Source organism: Erpetoichthys calabaricus, chromosome 12 (assembly GCF_900747795.2).
Source record: "Erpetoichthys calabaricus chromosome 12, fErpCal1.3, whole genome shotgun sequence".
Taxonomy (NCBI): Eukaryota; Metazoa; Chordata; class Cladistia; order Polypteriformes; family Polypteridae; genus Erpetoichthys; species Erpetoichthys calabaricus.
The window spans coordinates 125,739,145-125,757,070 of NC_041405.2; the positions used below are offsets into that span (position 1 = coordinate 125,739,145).

General features: G+C 38.1%; 1 protein-coding gene across 2 annotated transcripts in view; it reads right to left on the reverse strand.

The window, feature by feature from the left end:
* ammecr1 (AMMECR nuclear protein 1) overlaps positions 1 to 17,926 on the reverse strand; it is a 165,628-nt gene that overhangs the window by 11,514 nt on the left and 136,188 nt on the right. For both annotated transcript variants that reach the window (XM_028816100.2, XM_028816099.2), the window contains one exon: positions 8,743 to 8,839. In XM_028816100.2, coding sequence (XP_028671933.1) covers positions 8,743 to 8,839 — 97 coding nt within the window. The remainder of the gene's footprint in view (positions 1 to 8,742; positions 8,840 to 17,926) is intronic.

The following is a 17,926-nucleotide window of genomic DNA, read 5'->3' on the forward strand; positions in this document are numbered from 1 at the left end:
CAGTAGCCTACTTATCTGACACCGAGTAAGGAGCTTGCATCTTTTCACATTTAAAAAGAAGACGACTACACTTGCTACACTGTTATTGGTACTAGCTAGCAAGCAAATGTCAACATCTAAGACGGCAGTAGTGTGCTGTAATTAATTTCTTGAACAGAAGGAGATTTCTATAATTTACTGATCTAGCTTGATCCAATTGTCTTTTGCCACTTTAGGCACACTCCAATAGAACTTAAAAAGATCTTGTAAGGAGCCTTTTTTCTCTGCTAAAAGAACTGCAGTCATGGTGTTACATAAAAAAAGATATTTCATCTCCCCTGGTGTTTTTCTTGCAGCTTTGTTGACGTAGTTTCCATAATAGGAGCTGGTTCACAGAACAGATGAAGGTGTAAATCACAAAGTGTCCTATACAGAAAACAATTGATTCACTGTCACACCTGTGCCTATTCACTGTAAAACGTCTATCCTTTTTCAACGTGTTATGAAAGAAAAAAAACAAAACACAAGAATGACTTTTAATGACCAAATATTACAACATTGCATATTTGATAAATTTCATAATGCTCCCTTGGCCTCACAAAAGTATCTGTATTTGGCAGAAACCACAAGCTGAAAGGTGCTGTTAGACAAGGGTTTAATTAAACCAGACATCCATAAAGACAGCACTGAGCATCTCATTTGCAGATTAGTTGTAGTCCCAAAGGTTTCTTCACTAGCCACCCTAAACATGCCAATCCCAGCTCAATAAGAACCATACAGACAACAAAAGGCCTATAATCAGTGGAAGGTACTAATTGATAATTGCACCTAATTAAAATGCAGAGAAGAGCACACAGAGCCTTCTGATTAGACAACTAAACAATTATAGTTTCAAACAGACAAGTCTGGCAGCATTCAAAGTCAGGCACTTAAGTAAAACTGTTTGATTTTTTTATATGCAATACTGAAATATGATGAGTATTTATAAAGTCTATATATTCCTAATGCTTTATACATGCATCTGTCTATCCATAATCAAACTCATTTATTCAGCTGAGGGCTGTGAAGGTGAAGGCCTTCTCTGGCAGCACTGAGCACGAGATACACTCCGGTCCATAGGTATTTGGACAGTGACACAATTTTCATAATTCTGGCTCTACACCACCACAATGGATTTTAAATAAAGCAATCCTTATACGATTTAAGTGTAGACCAAAACTATTGTATGAGCCATTTATTATTGACAAGATGTTTTCATACATGGCCCCCCTATTTTCAGGGGCTCAAAAGTATTTGGACATTTGACTGACAGGCTGTTCCATAGCCAGATGGGAGCAGTTCCCACATTATTTTATTAACTGTTAAGCAGGTAAAAGGTCTCAAATTGATTCCAAGTGTAGAATTTGCATTTGGAAGCTGTCACTGTGAACTGTCAATATGAGGTCCATGCAAGTAAAAACAATCCATCGTTAGGGAGAGAAAACAAAACAAACCCATTAGAAAGATAGCAGAAACACCAGGAGTGGTCAAATAAACCATCTTGAACATTCTTAAAAAGGAGGAATTCACTTATTAGCTAAGCAACTCGAGAAGGCCTGAATAGTCATGAAAGACAACTGTGCTGGATGACCGCAGATTTTTTTTCTTGGTGAAGAAAAATCCCTTCACAACATTTAGCCAAAAGAACACCACTCTCCAGGAGGTAGACTTATCATGGCCAAAGCCTACAATCAAGAGAAAACTTAATGAAAGTAAATATAGAGGGTTTAGCAGAAAGTGCAAATCACTGGTAAACGTCAAGCATAGGAAGGGCAGATTAGACTTTACTCGAAAACATTTTTTAAAACCTGTCCAGTTCTGGAACAATTTTCTTTGGACAAAGGAATCTTTGAGCAAAATATACCACAATGTTGGAATTAGAAGAGTACAGAGAAGAAACAGGTCATGATCCGATGAACACCACATCATCTGTGAAACATGGTTGAGGGAGATTTAGGGCATAATCATGCTTGGCTGGTAAATGGAAGTCAGTCACTAGTGTTTATTGATTACTGTATATGATTTCTGGCAGAAGTAACAGTATAGCTGTATACACTTCAGAATTCATTCTATCTGCTGAGATTCAGGCAAAAGCAGCAGAACTGATAGGATGATGCTTCACAGTACAGATGGACAATGAGCCAAAACATACTGTGAAAGCAAACCAAGTGCTTTTCAAAGCAAAGTAGTGGAAGATTCTTCTATGGCCAAGTCAATCAAATGACCTCAATCCATTAGGAATGCATTTCAATTGCTGAAGAAAAAACTGAATGCGGAAATTCTAACGAACAAGAAGCAACTGAAGCGAGCTGCAGTAAAGGCCTAGCAAAGCATCAGTGGGGTGGAAACCCAACACTTGGTGATGGTCATGTGTTCTAGACTTCGGCAGTCATTGAGTGTAAAGGATTTTCAACCAAACATTGAAAATGATCATTATATTTGATTATGTTAGTTTGTCCCAATACTTTTGAGCCCCTGAAAATAGGGGGACCATGTATAAAAATGGCCGTTACTCCTAAAATGCTCATATAATTTTGTTGGTAAACCCCTAAAATTAGGGCTGAAAGCTTACACTTCAATCACATAATGATTTATTTATTTCAAATCTATTGTGGTGATGTACAGAGTCAAAATTATGAAAATTGTGTCACTGTCCAAATACATATGGACCTGACTGTATATACCAATCTTAGACAAGAAACAAACCACTTAAAACGACAATTGCTCCAACTCCTCCTAAACCCCATACAAATGTTTTTTTGCAGGAACTTGTCTTGCATGGGATGGCAGCCTGTCGCAAACCACACATCCACTTATAAAAACACACATACACCCAAAAAGGAGGTCTCTAGGGCTATACAGTAAATATATATTTTTTTTTTTTTGGTTAAATAAGGCTTTGTTGTGCACTTTTAGGTTGTTTAATGGTATTACTATATGTGAACCTTTTACACTTTTCTCTCTCTCTCTCTCTATTAATATGACCAAACGTGATCAGATTTTGATGCAAGTCCTTAAATTAGACAGAACCTCGCAAAGCACAGAATTATTCAACTAAAAATTATATATCGAGCTCATCTGTCTCGCTTAAAACTGTCCAAAATGTTTCCAGGGCAGGATCCAACCTGCAAACGCTGCAATCAAGCTCCTGCCTCACTGGGTCTCATGTTCTGGGCCTTCACCAAACTAACATCATTTTGGACAAAAATTTTTAAGTGCCTTTCAGACAGCCTTGGGGTCACAATCCCTCCTAACCCATTAACAGCTGTGTTCGGTGTTCTTCCAGATGGACTTGAATTGGAGAAAGACAAGCAAGCGGTGATTGCATTCACTACACTTTTGGCACGCAGACTTATTTTGTTAAATTGGAAGAATCCTAACTCTCCTCTGATAAGTCAGTGGGAAACCGATGTTTTATATTATTTGAAATTGGAAAAAAATCAAATTCTCAGTTAGAGGATCTGTACAAAATTTTTTCAAAACCTGGCAGGATTTAATCAATATTATTTTAGAATAAGAGAAATAACTATTACTGCATTTAATTCTCTTCTCCATCTCTTATTTACATATATATTTACTTCTCCCTTTCTTTTGTTTAATGTTGCCTTATTAAAAAGCCTTAAGCAATTTTCCTTTAGCTAAGCTCTCCTTCTCAGGGGTGGGGTTTGATTTGTCTTCAATTTTGTTGGGTTATAAATTGATCTATTTGTATGGAATGATTACAATGAAAATTAATAAAATAAAAATATAAAAAAAAAAAAAAAAATTAGAACCCAATTAAACTAGTATTGCCAACATTTTATACTTGCTCATTTATTTATTGAGGAAAACAATTCAATGTTACATATTTGGGTATGAAGAAAGTATTTGAACCTGTAGGATTATCAGTTCATTGAAAGTGGAAATTCAAGTCAGGTGGTTCACACACTGAAATGACAATCAGATGTGAGTGTGGGAGGTCCTGTCCTATTTAACAAACATACATATGGGTCTTCACTTTCAAAGTCTGATTTTCACCACAAAGATTTGTGGAAGTTTGGCACGTCTAGATCAATGGAGATTTCTGAGGATCTCAGAAAAAAGATGGACAAGCTGGAAAAAGGTTACAAATCCATTTCTAAAGAGTTTGGACACCACCCGTTCACTGTCAGTGCAGAACATGTGCACATAGAGCAAAATAGCACCATTACCACCCACCTCAGGTGTGGTCAACCAACAAAGATCACTCTAGAGCAAGGGGTATAATATTCCAAGAGATCATAAAGAACTCAAGGGTAAAATATGACACACATCAATGGATCTTATGGTGTTCATCCATCTATAGCAGAGAAATATCAGATACTGTCACAAAGAATCTCCAATATCACTTTAAATGATCAGAACAATAACCTTTGCAGCCTGAATAAGGGATTATAGAAATTATAGCAGGAGAGGTACTACGTTCCAACAATTGTAGTAACCATAGAGTCTCTCTCTTAAAGAGGACTAAAAGAACATGGCAGCAACAAGATGCCGTTAAAGATGTGACACAGTGAGCTGTCAAGATCACCGGCTTGCAGATAGGCAAATCTTCCAGGCTTTCTAAGTTGCACAGAGCAGACTATTTATTCAATGAGACAGAAGGTTGTGGATTTGTGGGTTAGCCTCTCTCTGTTAAAACTCACTCTACACTCATTTGGATAATGTGTTGTCTGACATGCTACTTGAACACAAATGTAGGCTTAGTCAACCCAAAATGGATCACCAGGCCAAGGCTGACTGATGTTGAAAGGTATAGAATACTCACTGTCCACAGTGCTAAATGTGCCTGAAGATGCCTCAATGAGCAATTTCAAAATGAAACTAAGATTGTTCATTATGTATAATGCACACACACACATACACACACACACACGGGAACCCTCGTTACATTAAATAAAAAACTTTATTATACAACTTACAGAAATTCAATTTTAGTCACTGTCAAAATAATACCCTAGAGATGCAATACATTTGTCCCAGCACTTCATTCACATTTTGGAAACATTTCCTATTCTCATCTTATCTTACCATATCTACAGCCACTCTGCAATTATTTTACTGGATTTATTGCACAGTAGCAAATCATTTTCCCTTCAGTCTCAATTTTTTATTTCAGGAACCAAAAAAGTCACAAGAAGCAAGACGTGGTAAATTCAGAGGGGTACAAAGCAACTACAGATGCCTAAGCAGTTCAGTTTAATGTTGCTGATCAACAATTTGCTCACGGGGAACAGTTTATTAACATATCTGCCAATGCAGAAAAAAATGCAACCGTTGTTGTCTTGATGACATGCTTTTTATGTCTTGGAGAAGGTAAAAAAAATTGCCTAAAGCATGTTAAGAAAGAAAGAAAGAAAGAAAGAAAGAAAGAAAGAAAGAAAGAAAGAAAGAAAGAAAGAAAGAAAGAAAGAATGGTGGTCGGCTTTTATTATCACATAAAACAATCTGAGGCAAACAGGGGTAATTAGAGTTAACATAAGCTGTAAAGGATGAATCCCATGTAGACTCGCCTGGTAAAAATAATCTGTGAGGTTGTCTTTCTAAAATACTGTTCACATTTCTCAAAAAGAATTGAGCATAGTCACCTATATCTTAGCCTACTGCCTACATATTTTACTGAACTAAAGACAAGTCTGGCAATTAATTCAAGTGACTCGTAAGTAATAACAGAGCACATGTAAGGGGGTTTGGGGACGGACTCAAAACATCAAAAAGGGATTTCTCCCTGTCATTTGTGGTGTGACTGCTCTTGGAAAATCTATATAAATAAAAATGTAAATGTTCGTTTGTTCAAAACCTTAAATCTCCGAAACTTCTTCACTGATTGCTTTGAAATTTTGACACAACGTTGCATTTGAATACGCGCGTGTTTTTATATACCTATACAGTAATCCCTCGCTATATCGCACTTCGCCTTTCGTGGCTTCACTCCATCGCGGATTTTATATGTAAGCATATTTAAATATATAAATCGCAGATTTTTTGCTGGTTCGCGGATTTCTGCAGACAATGGGTCTTTTAATTTCTGGTACATGCTTCCTCAGTTGGTTTGCCCAGTTGATTTCATACAAGGGACGCTATTGGCAGATGGCTGAGAAGCTACCCAGCTTACTTTTCTCTCTCTCTTGCACTGACATTCTCTGATCCTGACGTAGGGGGATTGAGCAGGGGGGCTGTTCACACACCTAGACGATTCGGACACTCGTCTAAAAATGCTGAAAGATTATCTTCACGTTGCTATCTTTTGTGCAGCTGCTTCCTGAAACCGACATGCTGCATGCACGGTGCTTCGCATACTTAAAAAGCTCGAAGGGCACATATTGATTTTTGATTGAAAAACAAACTCTGTCTCTCTCTCTCTATCTCTGCTCCTGACGGAGGGGGGTGTGAGCTGCCGCCTTCAACAGCTTTGTGCCGCGGTGCTTCGCATACTTAAAAGCCAAACAGCCCTATTGATTTGTTTGCTTTTCTCTATCTCTGTGACATTATCTGCTCCTGACGCGCACTCCTTTGAAGAGGAAGATATGTTTGCATTCTTTTAATTGTGAGACGGAACTGTCATCTCTGTCTTGTCATGGAGCACAGTTTAAACTTTTTGAAAAAGACACAAATGTTTGTTTGCAGTGTTTTGAATAACGTTCCTGTCTCTCTACAACCTCCTGTGTTTCTGCGCAAATCTGTGACCCAAGCATGACAATATAAAAATAACCATATAAACAGATGGTTTCTGCTTCGCGGATTTTCTTATTTCGCGGGTGGCTCTGAAACGCAACCCCCGCGATGGAGGAGGGATTACTGTATTATATAGATGTCACACCTGTGACAGGTAAAAACATGCTTTTTTTGAAAAACAGCGCCATTTGTTGGACGTAAAAGCAACACACGCTATACTAAATATTTTACGATTCCATTTCAATGTTTCCGATTTACAATCCATTTACAATTTCCAAATTTCCAATTTTACGATTCCATTTCAATGTTTCCGATTCCATTGTTAAGCGCACATAAACGTGGAATACTGTAACTCCGTTAAATCGATCAAATACATTTGTAAGTACGTGAATAAAGTCAGCGACATGGCAGTTTTTGGCGTGCAACCAGAAAGAAGTGATAGGAATGCGGTCATACATATCAATGAAATCGCACAGTATTAGGCTGGAAGATACATTTCCCATACATGAACGAAGTCCAGCTGTTGTTCACTTAGCAGTACATCTAGAAAATGGACAACGCGTTTATTTCACAGCTGCAAATGTGCAACACATAGCCCTGAATCCACCGGCTACAACGTTAACGGCTTTCTTCACGTTATGTCAAAATGACGCGTTTGCGAAAACACTGCTGTATTCGGAAGTGCCTACGTATTACACATGGAATGCGAGTAGAAAATCATTTGAACGACGCTAACGAGGAGAGCGAGTCGACGGACAACCTGCCATATTCAAAGAAACTACGATAGGCAGACTGTACACCGTGCATCCCAATCAAGATGAATGCTTCTTTCTTCACATGCTGTTGGTAAATGTGCCCGGTCCAACGTCTTTCCAGCAATTCAGAATTGTCAACAGCGTTACACATGCCACTTTCCGCAGTACATGTCAAGCTCTGAATTTACTGGAGAACGACCGACACTGGGATGTATACATTAATGACGCGTGCAAACATGTCACATCCAAATTAAATTTGTGCATTGTTTGCAATCATATTGACCGCCTGCTCTCCTTCATCTCCAACACAGTTATGGGAGAAATATAAATCACACATGGCTGAAGATATTTTCCATTGAATACGCAAGTAAAATTCAAATATAAACATGGATTTCACAGCAGAAATCTACAACTAAGCATTAATAATGATTGAAGATTTGTGCTTAGAAATCGCAAACAAAGTTCTCAATCAATTGGGAATGCCACCACCGAATCGATCTGCTGCTGCCTTCGTTCGATGTAGAATTGCGTCGTGAACAAAATTACAACACAGGTGATCTTTTGTCGTATGTGCAATCAAATATTCCTAAGCTAACGCTTCAGCAAAAAGGCATTCATGATCAAATAATGCAAACTGTCAATAACGGGGTTGGAGATATCTGGAAATTGGGAACGGAAAGGGGCCAGTTGATCTAACCTCAGGACGAATTTCATTGCCTCATAACTTCTGCAATTTAGTGACGTCAAAAGAAGAATTGGTTGAAAAAGTATTTCCAAATATTCAAACCAATTATAAGAATCACGATTGGCTGAGTGAACAAGCTATTCTTGCAGCCAAAAACAAAGATGTCTACGAACTTAACAATATTATTCAGTCTAACATTCTGCACAGACAATGAAACAACAAAAAATATTGTATACCCACAAGCATTGTGAAATTAAACATATTAGAAACATGTGTTTTCTCTTTTCTTTCTTTTCCATTTAACCAGACTGAGCCACAGCAACGCGTGGCCGGGTACAGCTAGTGTATTAATAAATGAATTATTTGTTTATAGAAATAAAACTTTACATATTTTAGACAACAATAAATACAGTGGTGATCTTTCTATTTTGAAAAGACTGGTTTACGGTCCAAAGTCATTCTACTGACATTTTAAAGAGAAGCTACTGTATATTTCAAAAGCTCACTTAAGCACTTCTATATAAAGATGGATGGTACTGCTTTATGATGAAAACTGTATTTTCAAGTTTCACTTTTGCAGTCTTTTCCTACCTGGTCAGTTTAATGGTCTTCCTGAAATCGTTAGTGATGGGCGCTTTGTAACCTCCTTTTCTTAACAAAGAATCTATTGTCTGAATGTGGTCCCATCCTAGAAGGGAGAAAATAATTTGTTAATAATTAGGAAGAAGAAACTGCACATTTCACAAATAACCACCAATTCTTCCACCAATAAAATGACAACTTTTGTGATCACTTCTGAAAATAGTACACATGGTCAAAATGGATGTAAACCAGGTTTATATTGTTACAAGCTACTGCTATGCCTGACATTTTCTATAAAAAATGTCCAGTGTGAAAAAAAGATTACAGTTACAGGTTGTGTCTTTGGATATTTGCTAGATAGACTAACACCTTATTTAGCTAAAAAGTAGCATACTCTTGCCATCTCTATTTTAAAACCAACATGTCTTTGGAAGAGAGCATGAAATTCATATCTAGACTATCAATATCTTAATAACAACAGAGTCAAATGAAGTACTTTCAAGCACTGGAGAAAGAAGAGAAACATTATCAGAGATGCTGATGTCTACTTTATATTTCCTGGAGCTTGTTTCACTGAAATAATATTAAGATTCATTCATTTCCACTCTGTGCAATCAACATGAAATGAGAATGTCCATCTCACTAGTGTACCAAAATACCCTGCTCCCTTGTTTCCATGACTAAAATTAGCGCTTGTTAATACTACGATTTGACTGCTACACCAACAACATTGTTAGATAATTTCATTAAACTGATTCAGTCTACTTCTCAATTTTGTTAACATGCTTTACCCTTAAGAACCGATTCATGTAGGGCAAGATCACTCACATGCTCAGTAACAACTATTAATAATAATTCTTTACATTTCTAAAGTGCTTTTCTCACTACTCAGAACAGCTTTACATAATGAGTAGGAAGCCACTTCAACCACCAATGTACAGCTTTCACCAGAAAGATGGGACGGCAGCCATTCTTGCACAAGTACGCACACCACACCACTTCAGTAGCTGTTAGATACTGAAGGGGTGTGAGACAGTTAGCCAACTAGTGACCGGGGATAATTAGTGGGTTAGAATGACTAAGTCATGGTGGGCAATTTAGCCAGTACATCAGGATAGACCTTACTGTTTACAAAGGATGCCCAAGGATCTTAATTGATCAGAGAATCAGGACTTTGATTTTATATTTCTTCCTAAGGATGGGGCCATTTTGGTCATTGGAATCCACACTTGGACCACAGGATAAGTGCCCCCTGATGACATCATCAACACCTCTTCCAGCAGCAACCTCAGCTTTCTTAGATTGGTCTCCCACCTAAGTACTGGCCGGGCCAAAACATGCTTAGAGCTTTAGGTGGAAAGAGCATGTGGTATGGCTGCTGGAAATTAGATCAACAAGCTCTAGAGGCGAGAGGTTGGGAGTATGCACTGATATAAGCACGCACCACACAATGAACCATCTCAGGATCCCAGATTAGGGCGGAAGCACAGTTGTGCAACAGGTGACCCCTCAACACCACATTAGCTTGAACGGCGTGGAACAGTGCGAGTTTTTCTTTTTAACAGTTGCTGAAGTGCCAATCCTGCCACCAATCCCCGAGTTTTCCCTACATGTTGTAGGACATGTTTGTAGAGCAGGATGCAGGTTAACGTCATACCAGAACGGAGCAATTGCAGGTTAAGTGCCTTTCTCAAGGGCCCAACAGAGTGGAATTCTGGCATTTACGGGATTTGAAGCCTCAGAGCCACTACTCTGCCCAGCTTTAGAAATCGTCTTAAGTGTAGTTTGTTTTTGTCCTTGTTTTTGGCTAGAACTGACAAAGAGAATTTCAGTTTTTGGACAAAAATGAGAAATGCATGGATATTTCAGACCTTTCAATTGAAAATGTGCTTAAAGGATGTACACCTTATACAAATAAATCATGAGAATCAATTTTTTTTTTTGCCCCTTCCAGGGTGGTATAGTATTTTGAACTTGGTGATGTAATGCTGTCTAATAAAAGACTACTTGGAACTCCTGATCACCATTTGATTACTTGCGTGTCAGAATAACATCAGAAATAAATGGACAGAAATACTTAAATGACTGCAATGAGGTAAGGCCAACATTCAGAAACCACTAAGATGGGAAAGGACTAAAATAGTGGTAGCTGCTTCAAATCAATTGCATTTATACCACACTTCAAGTTAATATGGCAGGCATCTTAATGGTGTTTCAGCAGGGACTCTACAACATTCAGTCTAAAATGGTACAGCAATACACAAAAATCAACTAGATTTGATTATACAGCGGAATGAGATTGGATTCAAGGTCAGCACAATAATTTGGTCACTACACATATTTCTGCCAAGTTTAGATTTTGAAAATACTGGCAACCAGATTGTCTTTTTAATTTGATAAAAAAAATGAAAGAAAATGCCAGCTGAAACGTTTGCGTCTGATGCTGAATGACAGGAAGACAGTCCTTCACACACATACTGTCGTGTAATAAATGGCAAAATGACACTCCATAAACATTCTATTTTAAAAATGCAAACTTCAGCACTATATAAATCACAACAAGGTCAAGAGCAAAATTGCTAACAAAAGTAAAATATGCCACTTCTCTGGAAAACACATCTACAACTTTTTGAAGCCAAACACTGAGTGATGACTAGTATTAGTGCTGGGTGGTATGACCAGAATTCTATATCACGGTATTTTTCAAAATTATACCGGTTTCACTGTATTGGACGGTATTTTTTTTTCCCCATGCATGAGTGGATGTTAACCACATTTTCCACTGCAATTACTGGCTAAGAATAACCTATTCCACTTTCATGAGAATTTTACATTGTACAAAAAAACATTTTAATGTGCACACAAGTATTAATACAGGTTTGCATGGCCCCTTAAAGTAATGGGTTTTCAAGTGGGTGGCACTAATGAAGAGAAGGAATCACATTGCATGACAGATGCAGTTAAAATATAGAGCATTTTTATTGAACAAAGTTTGCAAACTTAAAATAAAATTTTGACAACATATTTTCAACCATCCAAAGAGGCATTTAGACTTAGTAAAATATCCAGAGGTGCTTGTGAAAAGTTGTATTGCAGTGAACATGTCTTGGAAAAGGAATAAAGAGTAAATATTTTTTGTAAACCAACTACACTTTGTTAATGTTAACAATCTCCGTCCACTGACAAGTTAAAGTGACTTTTTAAATAACTTTACCATCATTAAACTGCACAATATTTACACTAAAAAATAATAATAAAATAAATAATAGTGCAACTTCACCAAATTAAAATAAAATAAAACAAGTGCAACTTGGTGATGACATCTTTACCAACTGAACCATCATTAAGGCAAACTGCATTAATATGGACCTTGCTTCAAGCTAAGCTATATACAGTGCATCCGGAAAGTATTCACAGCACATCACTTTTTCCAAATTTTGTTATGTTACAGCCTTATTCCAAAATGGATTAAATTCATTTTTTTCCCCTCAGAATTCTACACACAACACCCCATAATGACAACGTGAAAAAAGTTTGAGATTTTTGCAAATTTATTAAAAATAAAAAAACTGAGAAATCACAAGTATTCACAGCCTTTGTTCAATACTTTGTTGATGCACCTTTGGCAGCAATTACTGCCTCAAGTCTTTTTGAATATGATGCCACAAGCTTGGCACACCTATCCTTGGCCAGTTTCACCCATTCCTCTTTGCAGCACCTCTCAAGCTCCATCAGGTTGGATGGGAAAGCATCGGTGCACAGCCATTTTAAGATCTCTCCAGAGATGTTCAATTGGATTCAAGTCTGGGCTATGGCTGGGCCACTCAAGGACATTCACAGAGTTGTCCTGAAGCCACTCCTTTGATATCTTGGCTGTGTGCTTAGGGTCGTTGTCCTGCTGAAAGATGAACCGTCGCCCCAGTCTGAGGTCAAGAGCGCTCTGGAGCAGGTTTTCATCCAGGATGTCTCTGTACATTGCTGCAGTCATCTTTCCCTTTATCCTGACTAGTCTCCCAGTCCCTGCCACTGAAAAACATCCCCACAGCATGATGCTGCCACCACCATGCCTTCACTGTAGGGATGGTATTGGTAATGAGCGGTGCCTGGTTTCCTCCAAACGTGACGCCTGGCATTCACACCAAAGAGTTCAATCTTTGTCTCATTAGAACAGAGAATTTTCTTTCTCATGCTCTGATAGTCCTTCAGGTGCCTGTTGGCAAACTCCAGGCAGGCTGCCATGTGCCTTTTACTAAGGAGTGGCTTCCGTCTGGCCACTCTACCATACAGGTCTGATTGGTGGATTGCTGCAGAGATGGTTGTCCTACTGGAAGGTTCTCCTCTCTCCACAGAGGACCTCTGGAGCTCTGACAGAGTGACCATCGGGTTCTTGGTCACCTCCCTGACTAAGGCCCTTCTCCCCCGATCGTTCAGTTTAGATGGCCGGCCAGCTATAGGAAGAGTCCTGGTGGTTTCAAACTTCTTCCACTTACGGATGATGGAGGCCACTGTGCTCATTGGGACCTTCAAAGCAGCAGAAATTTTTCTGTAACCTTCCCCAGATATGTGCCTCGAGACAATCCTGTCTTGGAGGTCTACAAACAATTCCTATGACTTCATGCTTGGTTTGTGCTCTGAAATGAACTGTCAACTGTGGGACCTTATATAGACAGGTGTGTGCCTTTCCAAATCATGTCCAATCAACTGAATTTATCACAGGTGGACTCCAATTAAGCTGCAGAAACATCTCAAGGATGATTAGGGGAAATAGGTTGCACCGGAGCTCAATTTTGAGCTTCATGGCAAAGACTGTGAATACTTATGTACATGTGCTTTCTCAATTTTTTTATTTTTAATAAATTTGCAAAAACCTCAACTAAACTTTTTTCACGTTGTCATTATGGGGTGTTGTGTGTAGAATTCTGAGGAAAAAAATGAATTTAATCTATTTTGGAATAAGGCTGTAACATAACAAAATGTGGAAAAAGTGATGCGCTGTGAATACTTTCCGGATGCACTGTACATAAATAATAAAACTGCAACTTGCATTTATAATGCTATTTGTGGTATAGCCCTACGGAAGCGTATTAGGGGCACGGTGAAGAAAAAAAAAATATGGACATATTAAAGAAAAAAAAAAAACTATATGTCGTGAATAAAGTCAACATGTTGACTTTATTCTCAACACTTCCACTTTAATCTCGACGTTTATGTTGAGATTAAAGTCGACATTTCTACTTTATTCTCGTAGTTTATTTTGTCATTAAAGTAGAATGTCGTAAACTAAACTTCATCCTAAAATCAATGTTTAATTTACTAGATTTTCTCAAACCCCATCATAAGTTAATGTAACACATTAAATGCTTTGTGTTAAGTATTCCCCAACCCAGTTGTTAATCGCTATGCGCTTCTTAAACTGACTTCCTCTTGCACTGAGAGGAGGCGCAGGCAGCGATTGCCGCACAGAATACATTCACTTCATGATATTCCTGCCCTCTGAAAATGTAGAATGCCAAGATAAATTTTCATGACGAAATGCATTAAAGCAGGTATTAAACATGCATTGTAGTGCTGCTCCCTTGTAGTAAGGGGTCCCCAAGTGTATGTTCAGTGTAGAGAACTTTATGGCAGGTGTGACGAGGCTCTAAAAAACTGGATGTATGGAATGGGTATCACACAGGTTTAACTTAAATATTGTGTAAATGTTGGATTCGTGATCTGGTGGTCGGAGACACGAACACAGAATTCAATGAATGTTCTTCTGAGCGGGCTTTCTTTATTGCTTGCATGCTGTCTCTGTCTGACGTACCAAACCCCCAGTTTTTATCCTTCTTTTTTCTTTCCCCACATAACCAATCACTACACGATAAACGTCTTTGTAAAATTAAAACTAGTTATAAACTTAGACCACGGAGTGTCAGAACTTTAAAAAAATCTTCATTATACATGTTTAATTATGCCATCCATTCAGGGTTGCACCCATCCCAGCAAGCATTGTGTGCGAGGCAGGAGCAAATCCTGAACAGGGCTCCAGCACATTGCAGGGTGAATACGAGCAATACATACACTAGCAGGGTCAATATAGCATAACAAAACTCCATATCCTACATGACTTTGAAAAAAAAAAAAAAAAAAGAAGAACGTCGAGTAAACTCATCAGAAAAACATGCAAATTCAAGGCAGGGAACACCTGGGACCCCCCTGCTGTGATGCAGCAGTGCACCATCCAAGCCACCGTGCCCCCACATGATTAATACACGCTTGATATCAAGTATTTATCTTAGCATTCTGAATGTTCAGGGAGCAGGAATATCATGAAATTAATGTATTCTGTATATAGTGCAAGAGGAAGTCAGTTTAAGAAGCACGTAGCGATTAACATGGCTCAGGGAACACTTAACACAAAGCATTTAATGTGCTACATAACTTATGACGGGGTTTAAGAAAATCTAGTAAAATATTCATTTTAAGATGAAGTTTAGTTTATGATGTTCTACTTTAATGACAAATTACGAGAATAAAGTCAACATGTCGTCACATTATTACACAGTACCCAGGTACATTACACAGTATTGAAAAGAAAAAAAAATGAAACAAGTACAGCTTGGCTTGCAGTATTATCCAGTAGTATAGAAACAGTATCGACACGTTTGAACATAATGGTCCATATCCAACCTTTTAAAACCAAAGTATATCCAGACAACAGACACGGCTCCTTTTTTCGGCAAAAGTTCTTCTGTGTCATCATGTTCAACTTTATCGTCTGCTACAGCTTCAGTTTCAGAATGTTCTCTGTCCATTTTCACCGTTCAATACCTCCATTAACGCATGTACTCCGTTGCATGCATGTTTAGCTGTGCAGCAGTGAAAAAGGTGCCCCCCTTAAACAGTTTCCCGCTGCGCCACGTTCTGAACATTGTTTAGGCTATTTAAACCAGTGTTGCAGTATAAGAAAAATCCATATCATAACAAAAATAAAAAACTTTTTGGTATGAACCAGAATACCGCCCAGCACTAACTAGTATTATAACCAATCGGCCCTAAAACTGAAAGCAAATCCAAAATGATTCAGTGGAAATATCTGGCAAATCAAAACCATCTACCAAAGAATTATGCTACCAATATTTTCTTCATCCTCAAGTGGAAATCTTTTAACATTTCATCCTTAGAGTTCTCTTACATTGTTATAAGGCTTTAGACTTTTCAAAGTTCCACATAATTAACCAAACACCTTCAGTGGACTCTCAAACAGAAGCTACAGCAATGGGAACCATTAGGACCCTTTTAATATTCCAAATCCATGTCAATGCTCCTACCAGTAGACCTCTAAAATAATAGTGCATGACTGTCAGCAGCCTCAAAAACATTGTGAAATTTGTTTTTTGCAACACTAAGTGCATCTGGAGAACCATAACATGTAGCATTCAAGAAGTACAATATGTTGATATACATAAAGGGGGCCAAGTGGCAACATCCGGTTTCGAAGTCTCAGGTATAGAGAGAACTAAACCATCCATCTAATTTCTGAAACTGTTTACAGTATTCAATAAAGTGCCTTAGGAAGTGAGGACATCAGGCACAATGTAGTCATAAACTTGATAGGATGACAGTACATTAACAAACACAGCCCTGCATACCTGCACACTATTCAGCAATCGAGCAAATGAAAATGGAAAAAGAAAAAAAAAAAAGCACAACTCTTCAAAAAATACAAATATACATGACAAAAGATTACCACAGTAATAGAATTTGACAGAATTTAAGACACTGCCTGCATGATGGAATCTCCCTCGCCAAAAAATCTACAATTAGCTGCCATTTCCAAGCTGAAAGGCTACTTGTAAAGGCATAGCTAGGGCAAAAAGAAAAAATCATGGAGAACAACTAACACAAGTCTTCACCTGGAGAATGCTAAGCAGTTAAGGGCAGATTACAGGAAAACTGTCCACACACACTAGAGGGGTTATCTAAAGTAATAAGTAAAAATATAAATGTTTTTGCATGACAATGAGGTAAAAATTCTAGAGTTTCACATTCTACTATGAAGTACTAATGTGCTGGTACTAAAATAACATAGTAGATTACTTACATTTGACAGGCTGTTGAACTGTGCTTAGACACATACAGTAGAACCTCTGGTCACGAACGTTTCTGAATACGTACAAATTGGGTTACGATCAAAAAGTTTGCCAAAACTTTGCATCTGTTCATGACCACACACTCTGGTGGCGAACAAAAACACTGGCGGCCAGTTTCCCTACATGCCAATGATTTCCCATTCTCCGTTTCCCATTTTCTTTTGTTTGCGTATACAGGGCCTAACAAAGCAGCTGATGTTGCAAAAGGAGTTATAATGTTAAACAAGCAGAGGCCTCAAGTACTGGAAGAGGTAGAAAAACTGTTGCTAGTGTGGTTGAACGAGAAGCAACTTGCAGGGGATAGCGTAAGTGACCTGATCATATGCGAGAAAACCAGGAAGATTAATGCAGATTTGCTGAAAAAAAAAAAAAATCCTTCTTCAAGTGGCGAAGGTGAAGAATTTAAAGCCAGTAGAGGATGGTTTGAAAAGTTTCACAAGTGGCATTTAATTTTTTTTCCCTGTGCTTAAAACTCATAAAAAAAGTGTTTACAGTGAGCGGTTCGTAAGGGTCTAGCGTGAACTCTTAACAATGTTAGTTTTCTCTGTTATTCAAGGTTTTCTCAGTGTTATTCAATGTTTTTACATTTAGTTTACTATTACACTGTGCATTCTATGGTATAATTAACTATTTTTGTGCTTAAGATATATTTACATGCAGTTCGTACAGTCTGGAATGGATTAATTGTATTTACATACAATCTTATGGGAAAATTACGTTCGGGTCACTTCCAGAGTTTTGGAACGAATTGTGGTCATGACCAGAGGTACCACTGTATAATGTGCTGAAGATGAAAGAACAAAAAACAAGCAACCTGTGACGGTCCAAATGCCTTTTTTCATGGATTTCACATTTACATTTTCTTGTGCTTTCAGATCACTGGGTCTTAGGCACCCGATTAGAAAGCACCATGTCATGCCAACAAGTTCCTTTAAATGACCGACAGAATGGCAAAATGTCACAACTGAACTATGCAAAGCAGCCTATATTGGAAATGGAAGAGGCTACTGCTCTTTGTCACAAACGTGATTGTTATAATGACAATGAAAGAGGCACAT